General features: G+C 41.3%; 2 protein-coding genes across 2 annotated transcripts in view; both read left to right on the plus strand.

Moving 5' to 3' along the window:
* Positions 1-26,596, plus strand: part of LOC146608843 (NACHT, LRR and PYD domains-containing protein 3-like) — a 237,958-nt gene that overhangs the window by 151,166 nt on the left and 60,196 nt on the right. The gene's annotated exons all lie outside the window — the stretch shown is intronic.
* The window catches only part of LOC146608847 (protein NLRC3-like), a 30,704-nt gene continuing 28,735 nt past the window's right edge, over positions 24,628-26,596 (plus strand). Inside the window, exons 1-3 of the mRNA XM_085348901.1 lie at positions 24,628-24,691; positions 25,918-26,053; positions 26,382-26,516. Of these exons, the coding sequence (XP_085205027.1) occupies positions 25,944-26,053; positions 26,382-26,516 (245 nt within the window). The 5' untranslated portion in view covers positions 24,628-24,691; positions 25,918-25,943. The remainder of the gene's footprint in view (positions 24,692-25,917; positions 26,054-26,381; positions 26,517-26,596) is intronic.

Below are 26,596 nucleotides of genomic sequence, written 5' to 3' on the forward strand. Positions count from 1 at the left end.
TGTGATTATCTGGCAGCAGCACTGAAGTCCAACCCCTCCCATCTGAGAGAGCTGGAGCTGAGAAACAACGACAAGCTGCAGGATCCAGATGTGAAGCAGCTGTCTGATCTTAAGAAGAGTCCAGACTACAGACTGGAGACTCTGAGGTCAGTAGAGTGATGGAGTGAGTGGGTGGTGCTGTCAGCAGTATTGTACTAAACACAGTCAGTATGAAACAAAGATCCAGTGTTTCCTGTAAAGCTGCAGCTTCTCAGTGAAGCTGTGAGAGGAGAACGGTGACAGGCTTCAGGATTGGACACAAACACTTCCTGTTTCTCACCTTTATGGTCACCATAGTAACGTATGACACGCTCTGATCAAACGCTGTCAACAGCCAATCAGCTCTCTGAACAAAGCAGCACGCAGACCAATGACTGCATTGATTTCCAAGTTTAAAGCAGTGAAGAACACAGTCTGTAGGTGAGGAAGAATTTAGTGAGAGCAGATGTTTGGATGGAATTCCTCCAGTTAACAGCTGGAACCGTCCATCTGGATTGTTGGGCTTGTTGTTGGGGTTCCTACAGAGCTCAGAGTGGACACACCAAGGTTCTTCTAATGAATGAAAGTCCAAACTCAAACTAGGAGGGAAAAACATTTTCAGCAACTTCAATAAAAATCCAAAGATTAGAAAAAGTGAAGCAACAATGAGTCCTAGTACAGTCCCAGCACTGACGTCCCTGCTGCTCTTTATACTGGATGTGCTGCATCACTGACTGACAGCTGATGAAGAGTCTCTGGAAACACTCGTTTATCTCCTCTGCTCTTCCTCCTTCTCTCTGCAGGTGGAGGTTATGATGGTAAACAGGACGGTGTGTGTGCTGAGAGAGGAGCAGCTGTGTCCTGATGATCCAGAGAGGTTGAAGCAGCAGCAGCTTGTGTGTAGAGACGCTCTGACTGGGCCATGTTACTGGGAGGTGGAGAGGAGAGCTTCATCCAGCAGTGACTGACAGAGGAATGAAGTGCAGATGACTGTCAGTGCTGCAGAGTGAACTGCTCTGAGAACAGCTCCACTGTCAGACACAATGTAGAGTCCAGCATCAGCCCTGTGTGTCCCTCTGGATCTGACAGAGGATCATCAGTGTATCTGGACTGCTCTGCTGCTGCTCTGTCCTTCTACAGTCTCTGCACAGTCTCTGTCTCACTCTGGAAAGATTTTACAACTTGTTGTAATTACAGAACGTTAATATGATATTCAAACATGTGATCTTCTCTTTATTTCTGAATCTTTACCAAATAAAGAAAAACCAAACTAACAAACAGAAGCTGTCGTGTCCTTTTTCACCACATCTGTGAATCTTTTCTGTGTTTTTCCTCTTTTCCTCCTTCCTGCAGCTCCATCTTCATCATTCTGTGTCCAGTATATGTGAACACGTCCAAAGCATCTGAGCCTCATGTTACCCGTTTGTGTGAGTTACGCCTGTCGTTGTGTTGTGGTGTATAAATAAGGGGCAGGAGACAGCGCTGGATCTCTGAGTTCTTTACTCTCAATTTCTGCAACATCTGCAATATCTAGAAATGCAAACCTGTGAGCTGTGTGTGTTGTGCGTCTGCTCGGCCACCTCTCCTCCGGCCGTGCTGGAAGCAGCTGTGCGTTTGACAGTTTTATCGACTCGACAATAATCGAACAAATTAAATGTTCAAAAATATCAACTTAAGCACTTCAAAGTCAACAAAAAGCTTAAAACAATGAAATAATATTTCACTGACAAAACAACAGCTCATAAGAACGATACACAAAATAATACAGAAACAAACAAATAAAAGTTATTAACCAGGATCCATGTTTTTGTCACAAACACTGAATCAGCTGATTCACTCTTTATGTTTCTGAGTTTGTTTTGTGATTATAGTTCTGGTTTCTGTTTCTGTGTCTTCACTGTGTCCCACGTCTCCTTACTTTGGACTCTGTGTTATATTTCCTGTTTTACTTTGACAGTCCTGTGTTACTGTTTCCTGTCTCGTGTGTGTAATTGGTCCCAGCTGTGTTTCCCTCCTGCCTCCCGTTCCCTGATTACTAAACTGCGTCCACGCCGCCGGCCGGTGTTTTTCAGCTCTTTAGGAGTCAGAAATGAGAAAGACACAGACTGCTAACCTCTCCCTGCAGGAAATAAGCTCCGCCTCTTCCTGTCCTGTATATGAGTGATTCTGACATGAGACACAATGAGTTTCCTGTTTATTGTGACTTAAAGCGAGCAGCAAAGACACTAAACTGTGTGTTTCCAGCTGAAGCTGCTTTTTGTGTTGCTCCCACAATCCTGTCTGAAACAGTCAGTGAGGAAAACTCAATGTGACTTCAGAGTGACAGAGGTAAGCGACTCATGTTGTAACTGACGTCAGACGCCGGAGATTTTGGCGTAAAATTAAAGCGAATGGTAGTTTAGAATTGAACAAATTCCTTTAAGCTTCAGTATTACCAAATACACTTATCAATAGTCTTCTAACTAACAATATTTGTCTAAATCATCTCCAACACCCTGGAGAACAACGGGGAGAGTTTAGAGGCTCTCCAAGATTACATTGATCAGTGCTTCCAGGATCTTGTGATGAAGAAGGCTCAGAGTGCAAAACCTTCATCAAAACCCACCTGAAGCTGCCGGAGGACACGGTGAAGAACATGGCCTTTGATAGAGTGCATCGCATCGGCCCCATGCGGGCTGCGACCGGGAGACCACGTCCTACTGTGGCCAAGTTCGGCCACTTCAAACAAAAGGAACAGGTGAAAAGTCTCCGTGTCCATCGGTGTTTCTCCACGTCTCTCTTCCTTCTTCGTGTCATCTCTGTGTTTCCCTGCTGCCCTCATGTTTTCTGCTTTGTCTGTTAGTTCTTCCCAGTTTAGGTTGATGTTCGCTTCTTCCCTCACCTTTGTTATTTTCACTGTAAATAAATCTCCACTCGCATCTCCACCGCCGTCTGCATCTTGGTCCTCATTCACTCCACCACACGACTGCTGCCCCAGCCGTGACAACTTTTGATGTTTCCTCTACATTCACTTTTAAAAATTATTTACTTTGCCTTGTTTGGTATCATTTGGTATCAGATGGCCGACTTCTAAATGGTCACCATGGTCACCACCGAACTTGAGGAGTTTGCCCCCTCACATATACTAATGTGCCACAAACAGGACTTTAACATCACCAACCATTCCTATGTTATTACGGTGTATCCATATAACTGGCCCACCCTGTACAGTTATGCTTTCATTGTGACATACTGTATTAACACAATTCAGGGAGGATTCTAGGATCAGAGCTTCGAGGGGCTGAGCACCCAGAGAGCTGCCCAGCCAGCCAAGATACACTTTACTCGTCACAATGAGACTTCTTCCCCGTCTCTGTCGGTCCCTGCATCCTCCCTGTCCTCATCGTCTGTTGTCTTCGTCTCCTTTATCAGTCATCATAATTTTACCGTCTCTGTGCAAGTCTGCAAATTTCTTTATTAAATCAAAAGATTCTTAAATCCATCAAGTCTCTCTGTGCCTGGGTCCTCGTCACAAAACATGACATCACTGTTTTGTACTTTTTAACAATTTAATCCCACATTTGTGAAAGAAAAGCAAAACACTTTTTTGAAAAGTCTGTAACAAAACCATCAATTCTGATCAAGGTTATTTAAATGCTGCCAAAGAAGAATGGATTGGAATAAAAAAAAATACATATCCTAACCTTAATTACTGGAGGAGAATAATGAATGATGCTCATAGTGAGTAAGAAGTAAACTGAGTGCATATTTTGGACAGAGATTCACTTTTAATGTGTTTGTATAATATAATACAGATGCATAAAAACACTCCTGAAACAGAATAAATTATTACAAATAAATTATTACAAAATATTAAAAAATATTATGGATACTTTTGTTGTTAAAATGTTACCTCTCAACCAAGTTCTGCCTTTTATATTTTTAGTAGTGTGTCACACAAACAGGAAATATTGTCAAAAAAAAGTAAGTAATTGCTGAAGCACCCCCAAAAATGAACCAAAGCACCCCAAAAATGAAGCAAAGCACCCCAAAAATGAACCAAAGCACCCCAAAAATGGGCTAAAATCGCCCCTGTTAACAAATAATAGCCCAACAGTCACTTTTATGCTTACTGTAGCTGTTAGCTAAAAACACTAATTTAGCCTAGTTTGCCCTGAATTCAGCTTTGACAGACATGATCGACTGTTTCCAGTAGAATTCCTCGTTGTCATCTTGTTCCCTCTCAGAGCCCCGTATGCTTGCAGAGACCCCTACAGTAGGGAAATGTGCCAAAGAACGTCCAAAACATTGCATTTTAGGTTTATTTATGCCTTACACACAATCCCAACTCTTTAGCTAACTTAACAACTTTGGCTAAAGTCTATAGTTAGTCTTACTCGTTTGTACAACATTTCTGGATCGCCACTGTTTGAAATGATATGACATATGACTCTCACTGAAACAGCAAACTTTGTAGAAAACACAACACTTCTGATTCTCTATCTAGCTGTTTGGTCACAGCTGTAGATTACATTATAAGTGGTTGTTCACTCTTGTCAATAATTACATTTCTAAATTCTATTTGTGCAGTTACATGTAAACAAAGTCCAATATTGTATCTAAATGATTGTGTTATGGTGGGACAGTTTCCAATTTTGTTGTATTATTGCACTAGGTATGACTGTGCAAGAGTTATCTTATCTTCCTTGCTTGCACCACACTCTTTGCAGAAATGGTGCACAGCAGCACTGCATCATGTTATTGTGTTGTATAATATACCAGAACTAATACAAAGCAATATCCATGTACACTATAGGTCGAAGCCAATGTGCCCAAATGGGACCTCCATAAATGGTAAGGGGCGCAAAGGCACTTTAAGACCAGTGGGCACACCGTCGGTGCACATCCGCTCGGATGCTTTTTTCTATTCATTTATTTCCCTGTTTATTTATCGATGCACAAAAGCAATTATCTCAGAGACACCATCCTCTTAACAGAGACTCAAATCAGGAACCTGCAGATTATTAGTCAGCAGCTTTAACTTCCTGTCTTTGTCTCACTAAACCTTCCACGTGGAAACTTGAGCTGCCCACTCAAGCACAGTAGGCTTTAACTGGCTCTGCTCAAGTCACTTCAGTATCTGAGAAACTGTCTCGATGCATGCCAAAGAACACTTTGACAATACGCTTGTGTTGAGTCAAATCCACCACAAGCATATTCTATGGCAGTTTAATTCCACTCCACATAAAAATAGTCACGTATTATTTCCCCCCACCACACTTCCTGCCAGTAGCTGGTGCCCCCACCCACAGTGCATTAGTGGTTCTCTGTGTTTAGTGGCTCACTCTGGGCGGCTGCTCGGTGGGGCCCGGCCCCCTGGCTCTGTTGGGCCTGTGCTGCGGGTGGGGTGCCCTCAGGTCTCGGCCCTCTGGGCCCATTTACTGCTCAGTAACATTTAATATCTATTATTTACTACTACTTACTAGCCTACTTACTGCATATTATTGGTTGTTGCTGTGGGTTCCCCACTGTGTTGGTTTTTCCTTGTGTTTTTCAGCAGATGATGAAATAGATTTTCAGTATTTTTTCTCTCTTCCTCTCCATCTATTTCTCTTCTTCTCTATTTTTCCCTCTTCTTCTGTTAACTTTCTCCCCAGCTTATCTTTTTTCTTCCTTCCTGACCCCCGTTCTGGTTCTAATGACTCAAAATAAAGTAAAATCATCATCAAATATGACTATCAAGTGGACCAGTATAGCAAAAACCATAATGGTGGCAGAGGCCACAGAGCCAAGTGGCAGGATTTTCAACGTTCAAACCAGATAAAAAACAGAAATTAAATGGTGTTAAAAGCCATGAATTAAGGCAATTCATTCACAACATCATTACAAGTTTTACTGGACGTTAATATTTTTCTCTTTTTTCAGTGCAAAACAAACTAACAGTACACATGATGCTGGCAAGTTAAAATGTCAGTGTCTTTTATAGATAGCATGTCTAGCATCATAGTTTTATAGATCACGTAGTCAGGGTAAAAACTCCATCTCTGATTATTATTGTACATGACTGTGACATGCAGTGGCCTCAGCATCATGATGAAGGCGACCGGAGGAGATAGTTTGGTAGACATCGATGTTTTGCCGATGAAGGCTCATGTAGCGGTCCTCTTTGTCCTAAACAACAATTTACACTGTCATTTACATTTAATTAAAGTGCAGCTTAAAACACAGACATAATGCACTGCAGCCTTGGCACAATTAAGTGTAAAACAGAACTATGGAAAACTCACAAACATCTGGCGAGTTTCAGATCCTGTTAAGTTAGTTAGACCTGATCTGTTTTCTCTGTTAGGATAAAAACATCAGAGGTCATGGGGTGAAAAATACCTCCAACACAAGACTAGCTATGTCTACAACTAATGTGTGGTGTTTTAAAAGAACCTATGAGATACTTTGAACACCACAGTGGCTGCTGTATGCAGTAATGTGCTCAAGTGATTTCAAAGGGTCATTTCATGAGTTTAAGTGCGTCAGTAAAAGTTTTCACCTGCGAGGATTTCTCCTCAGGCTGTAACCACAGGTTATCACAGCCACACTGATGAGTGAAGCAGCAGCAGAAATGATGGGAACTGTAGCCATGAACTTCATGCCAGAAGAATCTCCATCGTCTGTTGAATGTTGCCACACACACAAAAAAACTTCATTTTGAAAACATGAAAAGTCACCAAATTTGCATTAGCCTGTTATATTAAAGTGGAAAACATGTTTATCTTTTCATTACATTAGAGTTACAATTGCATCATTCAAACACTTCACTGATGAAATAACACCAAAGTTGTGATTGGAGCAGTTTTATAATGAAATTTTAAACAAATTAGCCAGAAGAAGAGCTTAAAAACATTCCAGATGTTCATCTCCTGACTGAAACCTTTCATTAATCCGCTGCAGGCGGGAATGACGACCTCAAACCATGTATGACAGAAAAGAAAGTGTTAACGCAGTTCCAAACATCCACCTTGAATCTGCGGTGTGGGTATAAATAGAAAATGTTTTTACCTCTCACAGTCACACTGAGATGGAGAACATACAATCCACCACGAAATCCACACTCACAGGTGTAGTTCCCACTGTCTTCAGATGTTAAGTTGAGCAGGTGGAGAAACACAGTCTCATTTTCTTTGATCAGTGTGAACCTGGAGTCACAGCCATGAATAAAGCCTCGGTCGTAACGATAGAGCAGACGACGCTGTTCTCCTCGGCTCCTCTCTGTGCTGATCTCACACAGTATCATCACAGTAATATTCAGAGTTGTTTTGCTGCATATTTGAGTGGAATCGGGTTTCTTTCCAATTGTCTTCACAAGAGTCTCTATAAATTGTTCCAGTTAAAATGAAACAAAATCGGGATTATAGTTTCTATATATTTGTTGTTGTGGGAAAATCAATCACATATATTATTTCACTAACCTAACTAAAGCTTTCTTCTTAAACACCTGGCTTTACAGCTTTTCTTTTTTAATTATATATATTTACCTTCACTGCTAAAAACCACAAGCAGAAGCAGGAGAAAGCAGAGTTTCCGTGCAGTCATGCTGGTGAGGAAGTAACTGTGGCTGACAGTGTGAGGTAGACTATAGTGAAAGCAGGAAGACTTGCACCCTCCTTATTTCACCTCTTGTGTCTACACTGAAACTTTTACTATGTCTAAAATAGAAGTGCATAAAAGTGGAAGGACAGTAGAAGGTAAACCACCAACATTGTTTAAGCCAGACTGATCTCTCTGTTTATCTGGATGGACATTGTGTTCAAATTATGATGAGATGTTTGTTCAAAAACAAAACTAGTCTGATACAAAGAGTCATGTTTGCCACAGTTTATTGTGTTTGTATTGTATTAAATCTGAGAGCCTGAGTTGGAGTATTATGACTGAATGGTCTCCATTACTGGGAAACAACTATCCAGTGTGAAAAGATGGACGTTTATTATAATATATGAATATTATTATATTAGTATGTCACCTAAAGTTTTATATACTTTAAAATGTTTCATAGAGCTTTATTATCCACTCCCACAGTTCCTGTGCTTCTTGCTGAGCGTGTCTTGTTGTCGTGTTGATGGTTCACTGAGATGATAGTCTGGTAGGAATCACTCGATGGCTGCTGAAGGTTTGTATAGGGCTGATCTGGCTCATCGTCATCCTTTAGAAAAGTGAAATATTTTAGGTATTAATCAAGTTCAACCCGGTCTACCCACACACTCTATTGATCTTTAAATCTCTCCATCTGTTGCCTGGATTATTTAATGTTTCTGCTCATTTCTGTAAGAGCTTCTTCACAAAATAAAGGACACTGAAGTTGGCACTAATAGTATTATAACACTAATCTGTAATTATCTATATAAGTAACATCCTAAAACATAAATGTACATGTTTTATGTTTACTGGCAAACTTTTAACTAGCTGCTGTAGATCGTAGCAATAAATTGCTCACCAAACCGCTGGGATTTTCAGGTACAGACACTCCAGATGTTCCTGACCTTAAGCAGCCACGCTGATAAGAAAGGATGTCAGCATTAGTGTAACACTATTCACATTCAAACAGAGAAAAATCAAGTAAGAACATCTACATTTATATTATCTTCTCTCTTAATAATGATAATTATTTTTGGAAGGATAAAAAGTGTTCATTCTAGACATGATGTTTAACACACACCGAATTCTCATTTATTGAAATGTGATGTTTCCTTTTACTTTCTCTACATCTATATCATCTTTGAATTACTGCAGCAAAAATAGTCTCACCCATTACTTTTCCTCCAGTAGATAAATCCCACGATAACTCCAGTTATAAAGATGATCACAACACCGGGCAGATAAACGGAAAAAGATTTGTCTGCTGAAGTGTGGGCCTCGTTTGTGTCTAAATCATTGAAAAGATGCATTTGTCAGTAAAATCATTTACTTTCATTTCCTGGAAATCAAAACACAAATCAAACACAGTTTACGTCTACTGAAACTCTGAGTGAAGTAATGAAACCCCAGTTTTATAACCACAGAGCTTTAAATATTGTCACTGTGCTCTTTTCTTTTGTCTTCTTCTTCTTCTTTTGCATCTTTTCTGAATATTACTATGAACTGAAATTGGTCCAGCTGCTTATATACATTCACTGGCCACTTTATGAGGTATACTTGTTCAGGGTGTAACACAAATATTTCAGTGTTCATTTCATTTGTCAATCACATGTCAGCTTCATCTTCCTGGTTAAATAAAGGTTAATAAAATAATAAAATGTCAGCAAATCAATGCTCAAACAGAGCAACATGGCACATGTTACTGGTCCAAGTGCTTCACAAACTGCTGATCTGCTGGGATTTTCCCACACAATCATCTCTGTTCACAGACAATGGTCTGAAAAATAGAAAATATCCAGTGAGCTGTGATTCTCTGGGTAAAAATGCTGTTTACACATCAAACCTTGAGGCAGAGCGGACCACACTGGATATCACTGCTGTCCTCTAACAACAGCAAGCTGAGGCTACAGTTTGCAAGTCTGGACAACAGAAGACTAAAAAAACGATGCCTTGCCCGATGAGTTGATTTCTAACAGTTCAGACTGCTGGTGGTGTAATGCTCTGTGAAGGATTTTCTTTGCAAACTTTGGACCCTGTAGTAACCACTGAGCATCATTTAATTGACAAATGACAAATCTGCAGCAACTGTGTGATGATGTAATTTCAATATGTCTTGAGAATCTTTGAGGAATGTTTTTAGCGCCTTGTTGTGCCACAAAAAATGAAGACATGTTTGAGGGCTGAAGGTGGTCCAACTCGGTTCAAAGATGTACCTGATAAATGAGTCAGTGAGAGTATTTAAACTGCTGTAAGTGAAAATAAGAAGAAAAGAAATGAACAAATTACAAGAATAAAAAACACATAAGCAGGTCAATACAATGCTAACACAGTGCTGAATAACTGTGTCAAATAAAGAAACCAAAATGCATTTACCTTCCACAGTGACACTGATATGGACAATATATGTCCCTTCAGTGTTTGTACACTCACAGGTGAAGTTCCCACTATCAGCTGGTGTTAAACTGGTCAGCTCCAGAAAGGCAGTCTGATTTTCTTTTGTTATTGAGAACCTGGGGTCACATTCCTGAGTAACGTTCTCTCCGTGTCGATACAGCAGATGACACTCTCCTCCTGTGTCCCTCTGTCTTTTGATCTTACAGATAATCAAAACAATAGTAGTCTGACTTTCCTTGTTGCAAATCCGAGTGACATCGTGTTCTCTCCTGACTGTCTTCACAACAGTCTCTGTAAACAGGGACAGCAAAATACGGTAAATACAAGATTCAGCCTGTGTCAGAGAGGACTTTAGTTTCTATATTTTGTGAATGTTAAACCATCTTTTTGATCCCATAATAATGTGTTTAGTTTAAACTAAAAGCAAGGAGGTTATAAATTTAAAAATATTAATAATGCATAATGAAAATAGTTTCCTTGTATTACCTTCAGCATCATGGGACACAGCTAGTGGTAACAGCAAAATCAAGCAAAGTTTTGATACGTCCATGCTTGTTAACATGTCTGTAAGCCACCGACAGTGAAGAGGAAGATGTGCGGAAAGAAACAAGCTGAAGCTTTCCTGGCTAAGCAGACGTCAGACTGTTGCCCTTCACGGGGCAAGTGTGAAATGATGTAAAAAGGAAGTGTACTGACAGGACTTTCATATTAAAAGGCTGTAAAGTTGAAACACTGTGCGAGCTCCCACACAAAAAGAAAACAGGCTAATTTTTCTTTATCACAGAGGAATTATTACACTGCTAACTGTCATGTTCGCTGAAGCTGAAGGATGGATAATATTGTAAAAGTAGCAACAAAACTACCATTTATCATAACATTATAAGCATTTTAAACTAAAATAGCGTGTTACGTCATCAAACCGCTTCATCCAATCACTCAGATACTTACAAAGTTTTGACTGCATTACCTTTAAAATTTGTACGAAGATGAGCATAAAATGAATAAAACTGACATGCTTGCATTTGTTGTGTAGTGCAACAGGTGTATGTGGCTGAGGGATTCCCATGATGCAATGCGTATTTCTTCTTCAGTCACCTTTCCTACTCACTGTGTGTTAATGCAGCTCTCTGCATTGAATCATACCTGTTATTAACCTCTGTCTCTCTTCCACAGCGTGTCTTTATCCTGTCTTCCTTCTCTCATCCCAACCAGTCGCAGCAGATGGCCCCGCCCCTCCCTGAGCCTGGTTCTGCTGGAGGTTTCTTCCTGTTAAAAGGGAGTTTTTCCTTCCCACTGTCTCCAGACTGCTCACTCATAGGGAGTCATATGATTGTTGGGCTTTTTCTCTGTATGTATTATTGTAGGGTCTGCCTTACAATATAAAGCGCCTTGAGGCGACTTTATATTGTTGTGATTTGTCGCTGTGCAAATAAAATTGAATTGAAAATTGAATTGTGAAGGCCACACCAGAAGCCACACAATTGGGAAGTCAGTAATGTCAGACACCAGCATCTTTATTTTAATTTTAATGCACATTTCCACAAACATAAATAACGACACATGTCCCATAAACAATTTCTGGTTAAAGTTTTACTGGTGCTGGAGGTCTGTTGGACTGCTGAGGGTAACTGGAGAGAAAATGATGTGTTTTTTTCATTGGACGTTAAGGCGTCTGGGAAGGGATCTCAGACCATTTACATCCTGGGCCATCTGACCTCAGGAAATCACATGATAAGGTGGGGCCAGGTTTCACAATGAGCTCACCCGAAACCCTGGCTGATTAGGACCCACACCCGCTTTCACACCTTGGCTCGTGTGATTAGGTAGAGGATCATCAGGGGTCCTTTGTCCCTCTTTGGGGGGAAACTCCCACTGGTTTTAAGTCTGGGACTCCCCACCATTGACCCTTAGAACTGAAGAAGCTTCTCGGATGAGAGGTGAAACGTCTTCAAGCAACTCAAGAAGTCCAGACGCTTTTCTTTCCAAGCTCCTTAGACTACGATGACCTGGATGACTGAGAACCTTCACAGACTTAAGTATTAAATTAATAGTTGGTTTTCATTCTTTGTTTTTAGATTTATTTTTTTCTATTCGTATCCCCTCGTGTATTTAACTGGCCAGTTCAGTCCAATTTACTTTGGGAAATATTTAATCTGAGGTAGGGATGCACCGATACCGGTATCTGGTATCGGCCTCGATACCACATTTTCTAAAGTACTCGTGAAAAGTTCCCCGATACCGAGGACTGATACCACGGTCTGAGACCTGTCTATGTTTGAGCGGCATGTAAGGGGTTAATCACAGGCGCCGAGTGCCCGCCCCACAGGCCCCGGCTGCATCTCAGAGCTGGGAGAAGGCGAGGCGAGACAAGTCAGCCGTGTGGAACTATTTCAAAGTGAACGAAGACACGAAAACAAAGGCGGACTGCAAATTGTGCTCATCGAAATTGTCCAGAGGAGGCTCTAAAGGTAGCGCATTTAACACAAGTAATTTAATCAAGCACCTAAAATCCCAACACGACAACGAGTACAAAGAGTTTACCCACGCTTATTTACCCACGCTTATTAGCACAGAGGAGCATAGCTGATGCTAAAGCAGTGGGACGGAAAATAGTTGGGCATTTTAAACATTTTAAACGCCTTAGCCTACTCCCGCCTCGAGGACATTCAGGGACAGCTCAACCAGCCAATAAAGAGACTGCAGCAGGACGTACAGACACGCTGGAACAGCACGTATTACATGACATCAGTCCTATTTTTCCACATATTAATACATTTATGAATTTTGTGCAGGTATAAAGATCGCTTCTTCTCCAACAACACTGCTCCAGAGGCCAAGCTGCACCTGAAGCAGGAGCTTCTAGAGGTGAGGCAGAGGGGAGTCGGGCAGAAGCTGCAGAACCTCCTGCTAAACTGTTCCTCAAGGCCCAGGCTGCCGCTGGCAGCAGGTGCTGCCATTGAGCTCGACACATACCTCGGAGAGGCCCCAAGCCCTCGTGAAGACAGTCCTCTGAAGTACTGGGGTGTCAACAAAATCAGGTTCCCCACTTTGGCTAAAATAGCCTGTAAATAGCTCTCAGCCCCATGTAGCAGTGTGGACAGTGAAAGGCTTTTTAGCTCAGTGTCACACATTATAGATGAAAACAGAAACAGTCTGACTGCTGATGATGCAGAAAAGCTACTTTTCTTAAAAAACCCTGCCACTCACTGTTTCTCTCCATTTAGTGAGTCATCTTAGACTTGATGTTAATACCTACCTCAGTTGCACTGACTGCCACAGTTCTATGTCAGTGGATGTTGTTAGTTTATTCACATATTGTGCACTAAATGGCAAAGATGTTTATTAATGCCCCTTGTGTTGTCCAAAGCGGCAGAGTTTAAAATAAACTGAAAAATACTTGAGTTGCACTGTCACTGTTTACATTTTTTTATAATTATTTATTCTGTAATATGTTGCATACAACATGCTTTTATTTTAAATAAATGTTCTTAATTCCAAACCAGTCCCTTGTTTTTTTGTTGTTAAATTATAGGACTAAAGCTGTTACCTGTAAATTTAAATCGTGTTTTTATTAAGTACTCGGTATCGGCGAGTACTGAAATGCAAGCACTCGTACTCGTACTCGTTTCCAGAAAAGTGGTATCGGTGCATCCCTAATCTGAGGTAAACATTTTGCTTTTCATTTGACCCCTGACCTGTCTGCTGTAATGCAGGAGGCAGGTTTATGACCTATACTGCAGCCAGACACCACAGGAAGCCTTCCTCCATGTTTTCTTTACAGTAATTGATTCAGCCAGTTTAAGTCTCCTTTGTTTTTGTGCATTAGATCACTGTGTGGGTTGTGTTGAGTGGTTATGTATTTGTAAGTAGCCATTATGACTTGACTAGTGGTGTTTATCTCTTTTAAGGGTCTAGTATCATCAGTTAATTAGTTTTTACACTTTGCAGGCACTTTGCTGTAAATACAACAACACTGCTGAAAACTCTAATTTTAATAATTACTACTGATGCACCTATCAAATAAACTAACATTTGCACAGGTGTTGAAATGCTGGACTCTTCCTCTCCTAAATCTGTGGCAGAGAAAAAATGCTGCAGGAGTGTTTTTTTTTACATGATATGTAAGAAAAATAAGAAAAAGAAAGAAACCCTGTGATTTTAATGTGAATGCATTACTGACATCTTATGCAAACACACATTGTGCACACCACTTTATCCCCTATTACAACTGCAGCTTTTATTAGTGCATGTTCACGGGACTTCTGATTCTATAGGGTCTTGACAAAAGTCTCTGCAATCAATTGATTACAATCAAGTGATTCAATTGAAACATGGAAATCAGCATTTCACCATTTTATACTATACATACATGTTTTGCTTTCAAGACTGGACAGGAGTGGCATGTGGGCGGCATTGTAGAGTGTGTTGACAGGAGGAAAACTTACACGCTCAGTAAATCACCCCCGTCACTACCTAAACCTCAAAGTCTCTAAACAGGAAGTGCATCTGCATGAAAGCTTCTGTTTTATATGCAGACAGATGACCTTTTGATGTAAAACCTTTCTCTGTATCTAGAGAAACACTTTAACTATATATTCAACTATATAGTTTAACATTTGGTCCGTAACTATCATTTAAAAACAATAAAAAGGTTTAAAAGAATATACATAGGCGGCTATAAAGACTGCAGGTCAAACATCGTGCAGATACAGAAGGACCTCCTGGGGTCCAAAATGTCGCACTATTACAGAGCAATGCTTACAATAGTCTTGCATGGTTAGCCAGTTAGACAGATGCAAATGTTAAAGTGCTAAAACAGACATGTAAATAAAATACAACATCATGTTAGCAGCTTATTGGTATTAATGTCTCTTAAAGCTCTCCATGACCTAGCTGCATCTTAACTCTCTGAGCTGCCACAGTCTTATAAACCCACCCGCTGTCTCAGGTCAGCTGATCAGCTGTTCCTGAATGTTCCCAGGACTGAGCGTAAACTTAGAGGACATCGTGCTTTTGCTGCAGCATCTCTGAAACTGTGACACGATCTGCCTTTAGAGATTAGACAGGCTTCTTCTCTGCCTGTTCTTAAATCACTCCTGAAAACTCATCTCTTCACCCTGACCTTTGACACCTTGTAAGATGTTGGTTTTTAGTTTGAGTTTTTTAGTTTATTTTTGCTGTTTTATCTTGTTTTGAAATATAGGGCTGTTTACATTTTTTATGTATTATGTGTTTTATTTTTTTACTGTTATGTTTTATTCTATTGTTCTTAACTCATTTACTGTACAGCACTTTGGTTTTGTCCTGGGTTTTTTAAAGTGCTTTCTCAATAAAGATGGATTGGATTGGACTGGAAGATAAACACTTTAGTTTGCAGTACTGTGGTGAGTTCACAGTAAAGCACTGTGTTGGACTGGCGCACAGTGATTGTGGCGTTCATGGTCAGTGTTAGGTTACCTCAAGTACAGTGGATTCATTTGCATTTAAGCTGATGATGCTTCGATTAAGTCATCAAATTTCACCTTTATATCAGCTCTATAAGCCAATTCTCAGGATACTGTTAGTGTAGGAAATGGAAAGACAACCAAGATATCTGTGAAACGTCTGCTTACATCTTGAATTCAGCTCCGGCGTATGTGGTAAGTTGTTAATGAGTGACTTTAATTGATTCTTTCTTCAGATGTGGCTATACACTCTACTGAGAATAAGCATACTGTCATGATATGAGTGGATCTTCAAAATAGACATCAAAATAGGTCATGGAGAAAATAAGTATAAAAAGTAAAGATCTTATTAGGAATAATACTGTTCGGATAATTATAACCATCATAAGCAACCGAATCATCTCAACATGTATTTGCTCAAAAATGTATTTATTACCACAAACATGTATTTAATTATCAACAAAAGGAAAATCAACAGTTTCTAGAACTCCAACAGGGGCAGGACTTGGAGGTACTGGGATTTCAGGAGGCAGCAGAATGGTACACTGGTCAGTGTCATTATTATTGACCTGTGATGGTGGATGGCCTTGGAGGGAGCTGAGAGGTAACTCAGACCTCTTGTCTTCAGGACACGTAAAGCAAACATACTCCTTCTCAGCAGCTGGAGACTTAGAGACATCCCAACTCATCAGCCTCATGCGTTTGGGCATCAAATGTTCCTCTTCATCATTAACAGAAAAAGCAGTAGAATACCTGCGCTTTCTGCAGAGACCTACCTCTGCAGTGGGTGGAGGTCTCGGAGGCAGAGGAACATCGCTAGGACACATGAAAAATGTCACTTCATCATCCAGGGATGCATGATCATTTTTCAAATCTGGATGAATGATCTTGTCAGTGTACTTTGCATGGAAGCTGGCATCAGCAGGTGGAGGATTTGAAGAAACTGGAACATCAGAACTCATCAGCCTCATGCGTTTGGGCATCAAATGTTCCTCTTCATCCTCCACAGAAAAAGCAGTAGAATACCTGCGCTTTCTGCAGAGACCTACCTCTGCAGTGGGTGGAGGCACTGGGATTTCAGGAGGCAGCAGAATGGTACACTGGTCAGTGTCATTATTATTGACCTGTGATGGTGGATGGCCTTGGAGGGAGCTGAGAGGTAACTCAGACCTCTTGTCTTCAGGACACGTAAAGCAAACATACTCCTTCTCAGCAGCTGGAGACTTAGAGACATCCCAACTCATCAGCCTCATGCGTTTGGGCATCAAATGTTCCTCTTCATCATTAACAGAAAAAGCAGTCGAATATCTGCGCTTTCTGCAGAGACCTACCTCTGCAGTGGGTGGAGGTCTCGGAGGCAGAGGAACATCAGTAGGACACATGAAAAATGTCACGTCATCATCCAGGGATGCATGATCATTTTTCAAATCTGGATGCATGATCTTGTCTGTGTCCTTCGACTGAAAGCTGGCATCAGCAGGTGTTGGACTTAGGAGCTCACATGCAGGTGCGCTGATAGGTCGGAACATGAAAGCGGGAACTTCATTGTCCAGAGCACAACGGTCTGCACTGGATGAGCGTGGGAGCTTCTCCTTTGCCTGTGGAGGAGGCAGACTTTGACTTTGTGTTGCAGATGAACATTTAAGTCATCTGACGTTTTGCTCTGTTACATATTATTATTGTTGTTGTTGGATTTTTCTTTAAAAATTCACATGATTTAATGTTTAGAAACAGACACAGTGAAGGGTAACTTACCACAGCTCGAGCCATTTTAGGCGTCTGTCAAGGCAAAGACGCAGGATTTGGTTTCTCTGTGTAAGATTACAGGACAGTTGTCAGTTTCAGTTTCAAGTCAGTTGGATAAATTCATATCAAACTTCTCAAACTGTATCATTAAAGCATTGTTTAGGTGGACAAATATGAAAGATATGAAGATAAAAACAGTAACAGCTGGCAATCAAGGGAAAACAACCTTACGAAAAAGGTCTTAATCATTATTGTTTTAAAGTAAATCTTTCAGTCCTTACTTCAGTGATTGTTTGAAGTCTCTGTGCTTGTTGTCAGTCGCAGATTTGTGTAAAATATTTGCAGTTTGTGCATAAAGTTTGCAGGAGCTCCAAAGTTTGTCTGTTCAATACCAAAGTAATGAGGAGACTGAGTGCAGGTTTGGAATCCTCAGTGACAGAAGAATGCAGCAATGTTTGAATTTGAATTTGTTATTGTTTTATTAACAACAACTACCAGGATCATACCATAGCAACACAGTGATGCCCAATCAAATGTCAGGTACAAGGGATAGCCCACATACACATCCAACAGCACAGTAAAGCAATGGGCACCAATGCCACCAGTCAGGCCTTAAAAATACCTGAGTTATATAACAGCACACTGACAGTGTCTCATCCAAAAATGTAAAATGTATAAATACAGTTAATATCATTTTCATTTAAATTTTATTTAATTCTCTTCATATACGGCCAAACAGATGTCTCAAGTCGTCACTGTTACAACATAGATAAACATGAACATGAAATCCATTATTTAATTCTCTTCCATTCACTCCAGTTCAATTCAATAGCTATATAGATGGATAGACAGATACTGTATTATATACTATATTGATTCCAAATGGAGAATTAATGTGTTATATCACCAGGATAATGAATTCAAGTAGTACAATCTCCAATAAACAGACAACACAGTTCAAGTTCAAAGTGCAATATGTGCAGGATCCAGGCTTTATATTGTAAGATGCAAAATGTTTATATATACATAATATTGTTGAAAAAATAAAGAAAGTTAAAAATCAAAATAAGTTTATTGTCACTGTGGCTGATGTGATTGCAATATGAACCCGGAAGCAGACAAGGGAGAGATGGAACTGAATCTTAACAAAAAACAAACCATTTATTAGGTTGAAAAACACGAACACACAACAAGGCCCAGCAAACAGGGGCGGAAACTAAAACTAAAACCTATCCTGGGAATAACTCAGTATGACTATGACAACTATGACAAGAAAAACATGAACATGAATCCGAGGAGGTGCATGCGAGAAACTCTGATGAAAAAACCTGAACATGAACATGGACCTAAACAGAATCAGGAGATAACCTGAAACCCGGAATAACGTGAACGGAGGAAAACGCACCAACACTGCCCAGAGGAAGACAGCGGACTTAAATACACAGAAGAGAAAGGAGGGAAGTGGAAACACAGCTGACACAAATGAACCTGACACCACAGGGGAAGCAAAATGAAACACACTGAACATGGAAACACAACCCTTTCATAATAAAAGACGAAACAAGGAGAGACGTGGACGTGTGATGGGCTGAGTTGCCAAATGGCTGGTAGGCTTTTAGCTAGGCTTTAGCTTCAGCCAAGTGGAAGCTAAATTGGCTAGTCATTCATATGTAAATTAGGCTGTTACCTGAGAATTCTGGAGGGGAGTGGGGGTGTGTAAATGATTGCTGATTTCTAACTGCCAACTGCCTCTTTGTTTGTCTGGGGGGGGCTGCTAAAAGCGGTGAACTTCCTTTTGTGTTCGTCTTGATGCATTCTCAATCATCCAGGAAAATAAATCTCCAAAAGTCACCAACTTGGAGTGGTTAGTTTCCTGAGCCACAAGGAAACTTGTGTTTCAGTTTGCCATCTTAGGGAGAAGGAGGATCATCACAGTTTTGGTGGTTGTATGAACTTAGAATGCATAAACTAATAATTTGTTTTAATTAAAAAACTTTCCCTCTGTCATTTCCTGAGTGTTTCAAAATAAAAGTCCTCTCTTTCATGTTTTGAATGTGAGGCTGTTCCTGTGATGCCTTCAAATCTGTTTCAGTCTGCAGATTTTTACATTTCAGACCCAAAGTGACTCAAACATTTACTTAAAAGAGGTTTTTGTTCGTCTGGGTTTTCCTGCTCAGCAGCGCTAAACAGGCAAAAGCAGAAACACACAAACAGAAAGAAACAGGAAAATATGTGTTTCTGTGAACAATGCAGCAGCAAAATGAAAGACCAGGATTTATTTTTAATGATTGACCAGTGTTGGGTAAGTTACTTTAAATTAGTAACTTAGTTACATTACTAGTTACTTCTATCAAAAGTAACTCAGTTACTTCAAGTTACTCGTTACTTTCAAAGTAACTAGTTACTAGAGAAAGTAACTTTGGTTTTACTCAGAATTCTCTTGTTAATGTGTTGCTTCCATAACTTTGCCAGTCTTCTAGCTTGCTTACCTGCCACAAGTGCACTGTGCCACCTACCAATAGAAAGGAAAAGATAATGTGCATATTTCCACGAGAGAAATCCCACGCCTGGACCGCCGTTGACCGCCACCATGATTCTAGCCTACGTCACAGCATCATGTGCGCTTTTTACATCCAACACAAGAACTGCAGTCGTGGTGCTGTCGATTGTACTCAGAACTCGGAAATTCTGCCTTCTGAATAGGAAGATGTAGGTAACACCAGACTGCAGATGAGCTGCATACAGGGCTGGACTGGGACAAAAAAATCAGCCCGGGCATTTTGACTAGAGACCGGCCCACCATTATAGCAAAAATCATAAAGCCTTTGAATGAAAACAAACGCTGTTGTGACAGTGATGCTCACTGTCTTGATGGTGTATATGCATCAATCTATCAATCGTTTGTTGTAAGATTCAGATAATTATTTTTTAAAAGCTAGACATTTTAAATGAGAATAAGAAAGAAAAGTATTTCCTTGTGCCCCCCTCTCCCTGTTAATGCCCTACCTGGCCCCCCTGGCAAAACTTTGCTAGACCCGCCCCTGCACAGTTACCAGCTGTCAGCTACCTAAAAAAGGATCCTGGTGTTATTTGTCTCTCAGAAACAGTTCATAACTTCCCTTCAACTCATTCATGTCACCTAAAAGGTAAACCTGTTTCTCCATCACTGTTCAGCTCTGATGATTCAGTAAGGACATCTCCTGGTTTCATCTTCATGTTTCCCTCTCACCACATAACCAAACCGACATCATGACCAGCAGCTTTTTTGCAGCTGTGGCTCCAGCAAACATCAGCTGATACTAGAAATTAATATTAAATAAATTCTAACAACAGCTGATCAAGCTTAAACGTGCTGCTGTTGTTTAACGTGAACTCCGCTGGTTTCCTCTTTCTGATGCAAAGTGGGCGATAAACAAACAAGAGAGACGATCAGCTGATCATTGATCAGTTTTCATGATTGAAGTAGAAACAGGAGAGGGAGGGGGAGAGAATGAGAGAAGAAGAGGCAGCTGTGCAGCAAAGACACAGAATAAATCCAGCTTTGTGCCTTTTTCATTGTAGCTGAATTACGGGACTAACTGTTCCTTTTCACCTCAATAAGAAATGCGTAATATTTTCTCTGAATACCAGATGAGACGGTTGGCAATTCTAATAACTTATGAACAAAATAAAGTTCAACATCATTAACTTCATAGCACCCACCCAGCTGTATAGAAACTCTGTCATGCTAGCTAGTATGCAGTACGGAAAAAGTCAGAATAACAAAAATAAACTCCACCTAAACTTGGTTTATATCTGACCCAGAGAGACTGCAGGTCATAACTTCTTACCTGAAGTTCAGTTCACACTTGGACCGGCGGCCGCCTCGGGTCTCTTTTCCTTCTGCATCCCCCTTTCCCTCCTCCACCTGCTGGCTTCCACCACTTGCTAATGTTACTGAATCTGTGGAAGCTCCGCAACAGCCACCACACGAAGTAACGAGTAACGAGCCTATCTAAATCCCAGTAACGACTAACGCGTTCCTGATTTTAGTATAATAACTAGTTACCGTGCTCGTTACCACAATAATAACGTAGTTACTGTAACACGTTACTTAATAACGCGTTAGTCCCAACACTGTGATTGACAAAAACATTAAATGATCATGTTTATTTTCACATAAATGTTCCATCGGTCCTTCTTTTACAATAAGTTTAGAAATGAAAAATACTAATAACACACCAGGAAAAAGCCAACAGCACGAGTCCTGAAAGGCTTAAAGAGAAAATAAACGCACAAAGAATGAAACAAAAAGGCACAAAACCTCAAAACAAGAGTGAATTAAATCTGACCGACACACAAAGATGCTAAAAGCCCCAAACATGAACCTGTGAGGTCATTAATACCTGTGTGTGTGCATGTTTACATGTCTTTGTGGGGACCAAAATGCCTGTCCCCACAAGTTTGAAGACATTTGTGAGACTCAGAATGTGGTTTTAGTGTCAGGGACAGTCAGGTCAGGGTTAGGCATTCAGTCTTAATGGTTAGAGTAAAAGGCTGAGGAGAGCATGATGTCAAATAGATGTCCCCACAAGGATATGAAAACACAACCGTGTGTGTGTGTTACTGTGAATTTGTGAGACAAGTGAAGATTTCAGAATCAGTGAGAAATGTTTCACTTCCTGTTGGTGAAGAAGAGCAGACTCCTCTTCAGCCACAGAAATGAAGAAGCTTTTATTTTGTCAGCCTGACAAACACGAGCTCAGCCACGAGCAGAGGCGACCCTGCAGAGGTGAAGGTCACAGTCAGAATCAGCGCCAGAGAACCGCACAAGGACGGCCTCATTGGTCACGGCTGAGTTCATTATGTGATGGTAACAAGCTGATTATTACAGAACAGGAAACACACGTCTGCTCATCAAACACCAGCTGCTGCTGCTTTTATCAGTCTGACAACAAAACCTCACAAGAAAGAAGTTTTTGTGAGTTTGCAGCGTTCCTCTAAACTGAAAACTAAAACAGCCTGAAAATGGGAACACGCACCCACACGCGAGAGTCAGGCAGCTTAAATGTGTTTGTCTTCATCTGTAGTTACGTTTCATTGGCTGGAAATGTGCTAACTGGAATCCTTCATGAGTCCAGATGAACAAAAACAAGTGTTTACTGCTCCACGCTGCACAAATCTGAATCAAAATCACTCAGACGCGCCCATGTAGGCATTCCACTAAAACCATGTGACCACCTTCACCTTTAAACCTGTCGTGAATATAATTTTAGACTCTTCACTTTATTTTGAAAGAACAGATTTGCAAGAAGTGCGGCTGCTGCAGAAACTCTTCACTTTTCACTGGCTTTAATCTTGAAGGTTTCTCCAGATGTGGAACATTCATGCTAAACATTCAACATCTGACGACCGTCTCCGTGTAAAACACTGACAAACTCAAACTTTATACGGTAACTGACAGATTTATTCCTCCATTTTCAGGCATTTCACAATGAACTTGGATTAGTTTGATGATTTTATTCACGTTGGTGAATAAAACCAGCCAAGAGGCTGATTCCTGCAGAGGAGGAGGCAGAGTGGAGGAATCTGCAGGTTCTGTCTCTAACACACAACCAGAGCTTCAATCATAACGAGCACATAATAAAACCATGATCCCCCCTGATCGACTCTTTTAGCCTGTTTCCTCTGGATCGAACAGGATCTAACAAACCCCAGCTTCTGCTGGGACACTGGTCATGATGGGAGGAAAAAGATGGCTGCCGTGTTGCCGTTTCCACTCTTACACCAGCATTATACTTCCTGTATCTGTGGGTCTGAGTTTTTAATCAGAGGATGATCTTAAAGCTTTCAGTCTGCTCTACAACCCACCACCTATCCACACGTCTGCTAAGTGGACTGGAAATCAGTAAAACTTCTACCAGACTTTAGTAAATATTGCATTAAGATGAGCAGACAGATTTTAATCTCAGCATCGTGCACACAGATTTTTCAGGACACTGGAAGAGTTCCTGCCGTGGATTTAGATGTTAGTGTTGTGTGGATGATCCCATTCTGTGATCTTTGTGTTACTAACACTGATGACACCACCGTTATTGGACTCATCTCGGACGGGGATGAGTCTGCCTACAGGAGGGAGGTTGAACGTCTGGTGTCCTGGTGCAGCCACAACAACCTGGTGCTGAATGCCCAGAAGACAGTGGAGATTATTGTGGACTTCAGGACGCACACAGCTCCACTCCCCCCCATCATCCTGTCTGACACCCCCATCACCTCTGTGGACTCATTCCGCTTCCTGGGTACCACCATCACCCAGGACCTGAAGTGGGAGCCCACCATCACCTCCGTCATTAAGAAAGCCCAGCAGAGGATGTACTTCCTGAGGCAGCTGAAGAAATTCAACCTGCCAACACGGACGATGATGCAATTCTACACTGCAATCATCGAGTCCATCCTCACCTCCTCCATCACTGTGTGGTACGCTGGAGCCACTGTCAGGGACAAACAGAGACTGCAGCGTGTTGTGCGCTCTGCTGACAAGGTGATTGGCTGCAGACTCCCATCTCTGCAGGACCTGTACACCTCCAGGACACTGGGGCGTGCAGCTCGGATCTCAGCTGACCCTTCTCACCCTGGACACAGTCTGTTTGACCTGCTCCCCTCAGGCAGGAGGCTCTGGTCCATTCGCACCAGAACCTCTCGCCATAAGAACAGTTTCTTCCCCTCTGCTGTTGGACTCATGAACAATAACCGTATGACTGTTCCCACCACTAACACATGACCCTACGCTGTGTTTACTGCATCATTCCATGTTTGGCACTGATCACCACCTGCACTCATGTATATATCATGTATATATCTATCTACTTAGCACTTTTAATTCTTATTCTTATTTTTATTTTCATGTCTATTTAAGCGTAATTTATGGCAGTATGTTTGCACTGAAGCACCGCAGCAATTTCCTAATGTTGTAAACCTGCTCAACATTTGGCAATAAAACCCTTTCTGATTCTGATTCTGATGCTTTTACACTTTAGGACCCTCGAGACCTCTGCTGCTCAGCCGTCCTGATCGCTGCCTCCACTTTAACCAGAGGCTGTAACCTCTGATCATTTCACCTGCACCGGCAGTAAAACTCTTCTCCACAACCAAACGTGCCATAAACCCATCACAGCTTCATCATCAGCTCAGTCTCAGCAACATGCAGACGACCGAGCAGCAGAAACTCTGCAGGGAACGTCTGAAGTCTGTTCTTCAGTTTTCCCAGCTCACTGTTTATTGAACATGAGACAGAAAAATAACTTCACCTTTAATGTGAAACTTTTATCGCCTGTGACATGTTTGCAGGAAGTTTTCATGCTGTGATTTAGTGTCACAGCCATAAATATCACACAAGGTAAAAACTACAAGTCCCAGCATCCTCTGTGTTTAGGGAGGAGCAGTGAAAGTGAAAGTGTTGATCCTCCGTTCAGAGCAGCAGGAGGAGGAAGGTGGAGCTGATGCAGGTGAGTGTTAACATGAATATGTTTCTTCTTATGACATAAAATAATTCCATGCTGTTCGTGTCTGTGGGTGAAACGTGAGGCCGGTCGGCTCCTCTGAGCGCTGGTTTCCTGTAAGTAGAGAGGAAGTGAGTTTAGCTGAGAGAGCAGGAGGAGAGTGAGAGCTGTGCTGAGGCAGGTGAGTGTTAACACCGCTCTGACATTACTGTGTCTCTGTGGCGGGAACAACAGGCTCCGTCAGTGGAGGCAAAAATAATCAGACTTTGGTTTTTCAAAGGAAACTACTTCATGTTGGGAGAAGCCGCGCGCTCATTGGATAACGACTTGTCAATCTCAAGTTATTAGCCAATGAGCGCGCAGGTTCACAGTAAGACCCGCCCTTATCACGACGGGTTTTAAAACTAAAATGGCGACAGAAACTCTGTGAGTGGAGTTCAGGCTGACTTTATGAAAGTGCGATGTTTGAGCCACTTCCTGTTCTCAGTCCCGGCGTCCTGATCACCGAGGTTTCTGTTGCTCTGATGTCTGATATTGATTATATCTGTAAACAGGCTGTAGGCAGAAACATCAGGTCTGATCTGAAAATCCCTTCAGAAACAAACTTTAAGAGTTTTATGTCCGTGAGGCTGTAAAACTGTAACGTGTCCTGTGATCCATAAACACTCTGTGATGAATAATCTGACGTCATTTTGAGCCTGACAGTAGTTTCCTGTCACAGAGCAGAAGCTGCAGGCAGTTTTTGGCACCTTTATATTTAATTTATTCCAAAATAAATCAATAAAGTTAGAAAAGAACTCTCAGTGACATTAAAAATCTATTTTTAAAGACAGATGTGACCAAGTGCAACAAATATAAGATGAGATGTTTACAGATATTTGAAGTATTGATCATATGTAGAACACAGAGCAGGTCCAATAACAGAGTCATCCTGCTCACAAACAGCAGTTTGGTTTCATGAGCTCACTTCCTGCAGTGATCCTCAGCTTCTCTCCAAAGGAGCCGTAACATGTGGGCTCCTCACCATGATGATGATCCCAAACACACTGAGTCCCTTCATCCACCTGATCATGTACTTATTAAATAATGTGATGGTTTTGGTGTTTTTTAAAGACTTTGAGCCTCTAAAATAACTGGTTTGGACTTTAGGGCCAAAGCTCCAACATTAGAAAGTCGTCAGTGTGATGCTTCCAGTACAACAGCACCTCTGAGTGTGTGTGTTTACCTCTCAGACTAACTCCACCCTGACATCAAGAAGATGGAGGAAGAGGACGGAGCAGCATCTGCAGCATCCAGCTGTGTGTCTGTGAGGAGTGACGGGGTTACACAAACACCTCCACCTTACAGTCATGGACCTGCAGCAATAATGTAAGAACACTACTAACTTTATTAGTCATTTCAACATAACCATGACAGAATCATTGATCTGTGATTGGTTCAAACTGTTTGATCTGAGTTTGATTTTTATTGACTTGTTTTCTTGCTAAGATCTGAACTCTGTAAGTTTAAGTGAAGTCAGTGCAGCAGAATCAGAGAGAAGAGCTGAGAACAAACTGAGTTCATTCAGAGACAGAAAAACTGGCTGATGATTGGCTGACCTGTCAGCGTTATGAGGCAGACACAATATCACAGAGGGATCAGCTGATCATATGGCTGTCAGAGAGAACTGATCAGTTATTGATGTTTGTGTTTGCAGAGGTCAGAGGTCACAGTCTCCAGTATCCAGCTGTGTGTCTGTGAGGAGTGACTGGTCCAAAGAAATACTTCCTCCAGGCTTCAGTGATGAACCTGCAGCAACAGTGAACTTCAATCATGGAGCTCAGCTGACCATGTAAGAGAGCTGCTGACTCAGAGTTCAAAGGTTGTTTCTATAAATGTTCTGCCAGTGACATCATAACTTAACCTAACACT

Source organism: Diplotaxodon limnothrissa, linkage group LG23, assembly GCF_057381915.1.
Source record: "Diplotaxodon limnothrissa isolate DT_005_m linkage group LG23, D_limnothrissa_male_GT1.1, whole genome shotgun sequence".
Lineage (NCBI taxonomy): Eukaryota > Metazoa > Chordata > Actinopteri > Cichliformes > Cichlidae > Diplotaxodon > Diplotaxodon limnothrissa.